The sequence below is a fragment of the Sphaeroforma arctica genome (genome assembly GCF_001186125.1).
Source record: "Sphaeroforma arctica JP610 unplaced genomic scaffold supercont1.322, whole genome shotgun sequence".
NCBI classification, from domain to species: domain Eukaryota; class Ichthyosporea; order Ichthyophonida; genus Sphaeroforma; species Sphaeroforma arctica.
Genome location: NW_014040236.1, coordinates 2,161 through 11,771, shown reverse-complemented (window position 1 = coordinate 11,771; position 9,611 = coordinate 2,161). Strand labels below are relative to the sequence as shown.

General features: G+C 41.2%; 3 protein-coding genes across 3 annotated transcripts in view; 1 reads left to right on the top strand and 2 right to left on the bottom strand.

Moving 5' to 3' along the window:
• Positions 1 to 340, bottom strand: part of SARC_05178 (hypothetical protein) — a gene marked incomplete at its 5' end in the record, with an annotated part of 4,826 nt that extends 4,486 nt beyond the window's left edge. The window contains one exon of the mRNA XM_014300957.1: positions 328 to 340. Within this exon, the coding sequence (XP_014156432.1) occupies positions 328 to 340 (13 nt within the window). The remainder of the gene's footprint in view (positions 1 to 327) is intronic.
• Positions 341 to 1,928: 1,588 nt separating this feature from the next.
• On the bottom strand, positions 1,929 to 4,248 carry SARC_05177 (hypothetical protein). The gene is made up of 3 exons (XM_014300956.1): positions 3,948 to 4,248; positions 3,242 to 3,362; positions 1,929 to 2,730 (listed from the first exon to the last, which is right to left on the bottom strand). The coding sequence occupies exons 1-3, from the start codon at positions 4,060 to 4,062 to the stop codon at positions 2,601 to 2,603; spliced, it is 366 nt and encodes a 121-aa protein (XP_014156431.1). The 5' UTR covers positions 4,063 to 4,248; the 3' UTR covers positions 1,929 to 2,600.
• A 191-nt stretch (positions 4,249 to 4,439) lies between these two features.
• On the top strand, positions 4,440 to 8,488 carry SARC_05176 (hypothetical protein; the record flags this gene model as incomplete). The annotated part of the gene is made up of 5 exons (XM_014300955.1): positions 4,440 to 4,653; positions 5,346 to 5,450; positions 6,307 to 6,414; positions 7,297 to 7,448; positions 8,209 to 8,488. Exons 1-5 carry the CDS (start codon positions 4,531 to 4,533, stop codon positions 8,486 to 8,488), a joined length of 768 nt encoding a protein of 255 aa, XP_014156430.1. The 5' UTR covers positions 4,440 to 4,530.
• Between the last annotated feature and the right edge of the window lie 1,123 nt (positions 8,489 to 9,611).

Genomic DNA, 9,611 nt, shown 5'->3' with positions numbered 1-9,611 from the left:
TATATATATGTGCGTATGTATATATTGTTTGGCGTTTGTTTTTGTGATCGAGATATTGCTCATATATGATGCAACAATTATCTTCCGTTTCTGTGTAAGCAAATACAGAGAGTTGATCAAAAGTTCAGTTGATATAATCAATACATATGGATACTCATATTTACATTCGGCTGAAGTTCGGCTTTTTATGAAGTTTCATACGTACAGAACAATAACCAACTTCTGCCAATTCCAATTGCAAGAGTGGATAGGCTTAGTAGCGTACTTATATACTAATATATGATTATGACGACTATTTTGTGTTTGCATTGTTCATGCTACACATACCCGACGGCGACATAGTTGAGACAGTGGATTTTCGCTGTAGTTGGTATGGGTGGCAGTGCCACCGGCTGCGGACACCGAATGACCATATTAAGTTGTGTACAACAACGTTGATGTCGCGGGTGGGTGGTTGTCGATTAATCGTCTACTAGCTTTGTTGCTATTGATGCTCGTATAATTGCCTATCGACATTCCTGTAACGTTATAATGCGCTCTACATAGCAGGGGACGTTCTCATAGTTAATGAACTTTCTCAGTTATATGGCCAATGATCCCTCACTATGACACAACCCGTCAATACACTATTGCACAGCTCGTATAGTTTCACACGTATTAAATACATTCAAATAGTTAATACACGCTATCGTGGCTAAGTTAACACCACTGGTCTGATCACTGATGGAACATAATAAAATATATAACATTTACGTGTGTTGGCGACCTGCTTGACGGTGTTGCCGTCATTTTTTTCTTCACAAAGGTTTTGGCATAGCCTAGAGAAAGCCCCAGAACATTTTGGCGGGCATATTTAAAGGGGGGTTTTTTTGATGTTTATTAGGACAGCAATAACCTCCTAAACTGTAAACACCACTGAGGCCTGAGGGTATAATTTAGAAGGCTATGGCTGAGGGCCTGAGGCACACTGCCTTCTGAAAAAACAATGTGATGAACCAAGCGACCTAAAAGTAATGAACCTTATTTTGTTTGAATTTAGGAGGCTAAAAAAGATATTGTATCACACATATCTCATAGCCTTCTTCGGTATTTATTATACTATTTAGAGGGCTACATACGCATATTTATTATATTTTTTCTGCCCCTGCTGTTATTAGCAGTGTTTAAAGGAGGCTGTGTAATCGTACATGAACACTATAGAAAGCATAGAGTTCTTTTTGAGATATCAGTTTGTAATGACGGACACTCCTTGTAAATAATAATTGGATACTTCAGATGCTTGGGTATGATGTAATGATATTATGCTGAGGACGTTCCAATGTACAGTATCATACACGATTACTTCTCAAAATACGGAGCATTCTATGAGTTTAATATATCAGTGAAATTTTGATAGTTACAGTGCCTAGCTGCAAGAAAATTGAAAACAAGTATTCAAACAACTGTTGACATCATTGTTGCAACTTGTCCGACAATTCCGTAAACTTTAATTATAAAATAGACCAATAAAACAGAGATAAAGCATTGTATGATAACAATATATCTTCCTGAGAAGGTTAGAATGTTGTCTGATGAACCGGCTGATGAACTGACCCTGGATGTATTAGCACTGTATTACATAGCCACCCTATTTCAATTTAGCTTCCTAAATTAGATACTCTGTGGTTAGTTCTGAAAACCATTGAGGTGTACTAAAGCCCATAGCACCATCCTCGAGCGTTTTGCAATGGACACATTGCTATCCGGTGTCAGTAAGTGTTGATTGTGCGAATTGAAACGTTATATTGAATACAAAATTTCTACAGCGTATTTGATCGTTCGGTTGAGTTTGAGGTATGGTAGTAACAATCAGTCACATTTAGTAGCACGCTTGAAAAAGTACATCGGTTCTATTTGATGTGCTCATTATTGGCACAGGAATCAGGCATTGGTGCTTGTCATCCTTTTATTGTCATATTTGTTGGCTTTGTTTTGCAATGTTATGACAGATTTAGGTGTTCGACTCGGTGAACATCAGCTTACTCCGTATTCAATCCCGGCGTGCTAACGCACGTTCACATGCTCTGGAAACTCGTGACCAAAAGAGCTTGTGCTATCCATTTCGAGCAGAAATACCCACTATCCGCGAGCGATAATCATAAGGTACAAATGTGTTATTCCAGGAGCTTGGAAAACACTCAACTTCTAAATACTGCTCGGTCAAAATAGTGCCATGATTTCGGTATCATCGGTAACTGCCCAAGGCAACTTACTGTATTGGAAGGAAGCCTTAATTATCTCCAGATATTGGCAAAACATCCAAATCGGACTCAGGCCTCATGAAGAACGATCACATGGCAGAGTGCATATCTCGGTCTGCCAACCACCGGCATAGAGAAGACAAGCCGTGAAGGGCCAGCAAAAGAACGTGCCAATAGTACTCGCCGGATTATCGTTCCCACTCTGACCCCAGATACACCGAGCGCCAATTCGCGTGTCTGTGGGTAAATGCATCGGCAGTATCTGCCGTCCATGAGCGCGGATCAGTGTACTTTATTTCGGGCTATCCATGAAAAGGCGATAAGTTGTGCATAGGACACCGTTGTCGCACATTTCTTCAGTTAGGACATGTCAACCCCAAACAATGTGTCAAGATCTGAAGCTTGCAAAGCCGGTATGTAAAAGTCGAACATGACCCGGAGAGTCTTAGACATTGAGGAATGCTGGCATCTATCTCGCACATTCTCGAGCCTGTCGTGTTATGAAGTTTTTATTGATTAAGATTTGTTCACAGAAAATAAGCCTACGGTATGTCCCTTAGCGTTTTGTGTAGTGTAGCGGGAGCTTATGATGTGTATAGAGAACTTAAGGAAAGGCATGGCATGCACTGTTCATTATATGACAGTACCAGACGCATACAAGCACCATAATTCAGAAGTTAGGCTAAGGATTGACATACTACGCTCCAGAGTACATTGCAACTAGTATACTACATGCTGCCTAAAATGTGATGAAACGAACCTGTAACAAGCGGAATTTCGGTGCCACACCCAAATGTACGTGAATTTATTTGATATAAATATAACAGGTTCTGCGACAACAATAGGACGATGTAAGGCTACCCATCGCAAAAAGAGATATACATACAGTAGACTATCTATGGCACACTTTGTAAGAATGTACAGATTTTGATTCCTAATAGTGAGACAGAATCCACAAGTATATAGAGTGCAGCACATATTCCATGGGATATCCAGCTTACCAAGCAATGTGTTCAGGCAGAAAGTTTAATTCTACGGTTGCCTTCTTGCCACCAGTGGTTGCTTGAGTACATCTCCCACAACGAATTTGTGTAAACACAATTCGTTTCCTTTCTTTAGATTCTGCTTGCAGCAAGACCAGAGCAAGTAAGGGAGCGGCAAATGTGAGATGACGTCTCTTATACAAGAAACGTTTAATCATATATCGAAAGTGGACTGCTTATTGGATAGCTTGTCTGCAATTGAAAAATCGAACATATATATGTACACACACACGCACACACACACACACACATATATATATATATATATATATATATATATGATATATGTTGATCGTGACTTGACATATGGAGGTACAGCTAGTGCAATCGGCAGGTGAAAAATCACCTGCTCAAGAATTTAGGTTCGTAGAAAGAGAGATACAAGCTGGATTCGAGACGGATTCTACGCATCTTTGTTCTGATAGGTAACTGCATTGGAGTACCAAAGCTGCAATCGGCAATCAGAACCCATACATATAGCCCGACTAGAGTTTATTTGGAGAACACGTATGCATAAACCCATTTTATAGAAGTTGTGCGTTATACCAATACCAGATGGCGAGATCTTGGTCGGTGCGCGAACGAGGTTCAGAAACAGACGCACGTGTTCCAATTAGTTTTAGATTCTGAGCTACAGGATCATACACGAGGCTTTGGTATTTACCTGAATTGACGAAGTTGACCAGCTTGGCGAGTACATCACTGACTGATAGATGATACTGATGAGCACAAATCTCGAGCCATTCAATCTGATTGGGGCATAATACAACCTCTGTCATGGTGCTTTTAAAGAACTATAATTTATAAATCAATCTCCATTTGCGTGTAATATATTGGTTTATGTACATATACAGTGTTTCAATATCCTGTGGATAGCCCTCTTTGTGAATTAACATATGTTTTGGACGGATAACGCAAGTAGTTTGCAGGTTGCTACGATTGTGAACTTGCGTCTAAAATCGTTCAGTCCCCTGTTGCAAACATGCAAAACTTCCGACAACTTTAATATTTTCTAAACAAAACACAGGACACAGAGGAAATGCCGCAGATGGGTTTAGGGTTCAGGGTTTGTGACTCTAAGTAAATATTGTTTTTTTTTAGTACAAAAAGAGACAATTCTGATTATGATATCATAATCATATCACAATAATCATATCACATGTAGTCAACAGTAGTTTGTAAATGTACTTTACTACTGTGTGTCTGATACAAAGTCTGTTCAGCTTTCCAACGACCATAGTAGCAGCATGATACGTCATCAAGATGATAAGCCCATAATAGAGGGCCACCTTATAGAGGGTGCCCCACCGAGCTTGTACTGTGTTTTCGATTTCATATCTGCTGATCAAGAAACCCTATTTTTAAGTAAGGTAAGTACAACTGTGTTCCTGTGTACATGGCAACGAAAACTACGATCCAACACTTAGGTTATCCCTTTAAAAAAACTAGTTGTGGTTTCGAAAAGTTAATACATAAAGTTGCTATGTTGCGCCAGAAGTACTCAAGTCTGAATATACTCTGTCTCTAACGTGGTTGCATCATTAAAATAGCCTGTTCATGTAGTACTAGATCAAGTACACGCACGCCCGTATTAATGCTAATCATGTGTCTGTCGACATAACATACTGTTGACATAAAATAAGTTTTCTGTGTATCTAATTGAACGAAGAACTATTAATGAATACGAAGAACTACACCATATTATTTATAAATTTATCGAAATCATAATAAATACATATATAGATGCATATATGTACACGACAATAAAAACCAAAATAAATATATTATGTATTGTACATATACATAGGTGACGACCTGCTCACCTACATCGGCATTGTTCTGGCTACGAATACGTATGGATATAAAAGGCAACAAACGAGTACATGTGCAGTAGACGCGGCATCCTATCGGGAGTAGGAAACTGAAACATAAATCACATACACAATTCAAAGACATACATATTGTCTGGCTATTATGTTGATTTTGCGTGTATATGAATCACCCAACTCTTTGAACCATGTTCATACTCGCTGATTTCCACATGTGCATATATATAAATCAGATATATGACGGATCTAAGAAATGGACTTCTCTGCTTAATCGACGGCTGCAGAACTGGGGTGGTTTGCCCAGCCACAAGGGTATGGTGAAAGAGGGCTTGCCACAGGTGTGTATTCTGTACGTGCTACGTGCGTATTCATAAAAGCTGAGTGATGAATAAATATTAAGTATGTGAGACCACGCAGATACGATGATGCCGATATCTACTTCACCATACACAATACACGTATATCTATATACGTAAATGTGTATCTTGTATATTTATATCAATGTCTATATGAATCAATAATATGTGTGCGTATGTGTGTGTGTGTGCGTATGTGTGTGTGTGCGTGTATGTGTGTATAGTGTATATATATATATATAGTGTATGTTGTAGTATATATNTATATATATATATATATATATATATATGTATATATATATATATATATATCATGAGCGAACGTATTCGTATGAATTTCGACTTCATGAACATGTTTGATTCCCACCCGTATACGTAGTTTTATATGTTTGCAGATATTCTTCTTGTGTCAGTATGTAATTTAGGCTGATATAGTATGGAAGACTCGAAACTACTCGCGCTCTCTTGCTTGTTGGCCAGTATAATTTTAGAATTGGACTTTAGTAGCTCGCTGTTGCTAATTGTTTTTCCATATCAAATCAATGGATCTTTTGCTACTCACGCTCTATTTTCAAAACGCATGTCTTTCCCCAGGGCCGGCCCATTTTAGACCATACTTCTGTCTGCTTTATGTTTTTGACGCCACAAACTATCAGCCAAGAGTTTTCGTTGAGTAGCTTCGCACGCGTAGTTCAATATCACTCACCTGTATTGCCCTGACATGTGTTTTTATCTTCCTTGGCTCAGCATAATAGACTTCTAATAAATACTTCAAGTATGCCCTCTCAGCCTCTCTATTTCTTTCAATCTTCGCCGACTTACTACAAACCATTACCAGTGGCTGACTGAGCAATGCGAAAACTTGAGCGCTGGCTCTGTATTTCCCTCAGGACAACAGCCGAATCATGTGCTCGTCAATGAGTATCTACCTGGTCAGGGTATTTTGGTATGTAGTTATTTGGTGCTATAGTAAGTTCTAGCATGGTGCTATATTAAGTATTCATGTGGTATTGTAATAGGTCATGGAATGCATTGCATGGTGAAATAGTAAACATTGTATGGTGCTATATTATGTCATTGTGTGGGGCTATAACATGCCATTGTATGGTGCTGTGTTATGTCTTCGTATGGTTTTGTAATAGGTCATGACATTGGGCTATATTATTTTATTGTGTGGTACTATAACATGTCATTGGGTTCTATATTATGCCCTCGTATAGTGCTGTAAGAGTCATGGTATGATACTATAGTATGCATTGTATGCTGCTGTAGTAAGTATTGTATGATGCTATATTATGTCATTGTATGGGGCTATAACATGCCATTGTATGGTGCTATATTATTTCGTATGGTTCTGTAACAGGTCATGGTATGGTGCTATAGTAAGTCATTGTGTGGTGTTCTAAGATGTCAGTGCACCGTGCTGTATTATGCCCTCGTACGGTGCTATGGTATCGTTTCGTTTGATGGCGTTCCAGCAGTTAGTTGTTAATTTTGTCCATAAAGTGGCGTGGTTAGTATAGCTGGAGCTAAACCAAGAATCGTGACATTCGTGTGTACGTCTCTGCAAATCTTGCGAAAATACCAGGCCACACTGAACGTGGCACATCCCGCAGTTGTTGTGTTTCCGTACGAGTAGTCATTGGCTTGCTCGCGGCTTGACTTTAACCGCCGATGGTACCGAACAGTAGATGTCAATGATGTCCAAGCAGGCGGCTGTATCGACTCATACCTGTCAAAGTGTCTCTGGCCTCGCGTCCGCATGGGGAGTGGGCTGCGCACGTATCTGTATGTCCTCGAAATCACAATCGGACTCGCTACTTTACAGCCACACGAAGACGGGCCCGTATTCTCGCCCACAATTGCGACGGTAACCTTGAGATCGCATTGCCTACTTGAATTCTATCCTCACCGGAGGCAACCCGACAAGGATGACCCGCAAGCTGGGGCTGAAGCGGAAGATGGGACTGAAGCGGGAAAGTATGTAACTGTGTGTTAGCACGGGTATGGTCAGGAAATGCACCACTCGTAAGTGAGTGTACAGGCAGTGGATAGCTAGTGTAGTGCACAGTGAGCGAGCTGTTCGGTACAATCATACCTGATGGAAATGTCGTATTCTGCAAGTTCGCTTGCCTTTTTGAAAAGAGATGGTTGAATTGGGTGTTTTTGAGTATATTGGTATCGTGGTGAAGTGGTACATGTTCCGACATGACAGTTTCCTTGTGAATCAAGTTCGAGTGAGTGGTCAGGGGGCTATATACTCTACTAACCGTTCTGCATATGAACAGAATAGCGTACCACTGCGTACGAAATCATAGTGAGTTTCAAAATTAACCATCATATACGAAGTCACAATGGGCTCTGCCTGATGTGTAATTATATGATTCTGCCCCTAGCGCAGCAATCGTTGGCGCTCCTCGCGGAAATTGCATTAAAAAGTGTGATATGCATACTGTTACTTACTACAAGTGATATATATATATATATATATACATATCCAATTTTGAATTCTTCTACAATTTACATAGATGACAATATATCGTCACTGGACACACAAGTAATGCGAAACTACTTAGTCAGCGTGGATGGGACCATAAGCCTTGCCGAGTGCCATGTGATGCGAGCCGAAAAGCTCAATAGTATTGTGGACATTCTTGAGAGACACTCTGTTCTTGTATGGCCCATCCATCTCCGGGCCGAATTAATCGCGCATACAATTGCGATCTCTCCAACGCTACAGGGATGATGGTAATGAGCCAGAGTTTAAGATCTACCTACCCCCACGTAGCCTGTTTGTGGTCAAGGACGATTGCTATAGGACATACCTACATGGTATATCAGATACCTCCGCCGACATAGTGGATGAGAAAGTATTGAATAGGACTCAGTCAACACACGCTCTGGCTATAAATGAAGTCCTGGAACGGGGCACCCGTGTGAGCATGACTATCCGCCATGTGCCCAAGGTTATGAAGGAATCAGTACAGCAGGCATTGATGGCTCGCTTACTGAAGCGGTGAGTGTGCGCGCCTTCACGCTACAAAGTGTATGTGGTGAAGGCGGTCTAGATCCAGAAGTCAGCGATAGCGATTTTGGACGAGTGTCGGAACGTAATGAAGGGGTCTGTGTGTGCAGCAGGTACTGGTATTATGAGTGATCGTCATTGCTCTACTACATACGTTCAGGGGCAACCTGGGATCATATTTAGGTGTAGTAGGGCTATGATATTGTATGGATACGGCCATTGGCCACGCCGGTAATGTTTTGAGGGAATCTTTGCGGCAAACATCAATGCCAAGTCTCTCAGGAAGTAGCGGTGAGTGTTGGGTCATCGCGTGATCCACTATTGTGCCGATTGTTCGTAGGCCTAAAACCAGTAGCCGCTACAATATCGCGCGTTTTGTGTGGATGGGGTTAAGCACAGTATCGCATTTAGAGACACTATGGAGGCACCGGCATAGAGCGAGAGTATGGTTTTCTGGGACGTGCCGAGGGTTCTGTTTAACATCATGCAACAAGCGTTAAGGTCTCCTTCGGTATAGCGGTTAAGCGTAGTAGCGCGCTGGTAGATACTACGGGAACCGTTGCCCCTCGCAACCTGCGGTAGGACTAAGGATTTTATGGTGAGGAGAGACACACTCTGGGTTTCTCGGCGTTGGAACAAGTCCGCCTAGCACATCTCGAAAGTTCTGTACTTGACTGTGGAACACGCTGTACTGGTGTCTCACTAGGAGTGGTGAGTTTCTCCAGGTCCGCGTCAATTTGGTTTCCATGGTGATGGCGATGTGCCTATTACGAAACACGAGTCTAAGTCACAGGTTTACTGCGAACGCGCCGAATTACGTATGGAAAGTCATCCGGCGTGTCTCGTATGTTGAGAAAGAACGTGGTTTAGGAGCTCTGGCAGCTCACTCAATGGATCATTGAGTATTCATCATCACCACACCGGGAAATGTAGGGTGGGGAATGTCTCGTGTATACACGGAGAGTACTGAAGGTGCATATGTGGGCATTACGGTTCAATTCTTCGTTCCGTGAAAAGGCGTGCGTAATTAAGCTACTTCTAGTAAGTTGGTACAAATGCAAACGACGCTGTTTGGGTCCACGAACACGGGTCATATATATAGATATATACATATATAT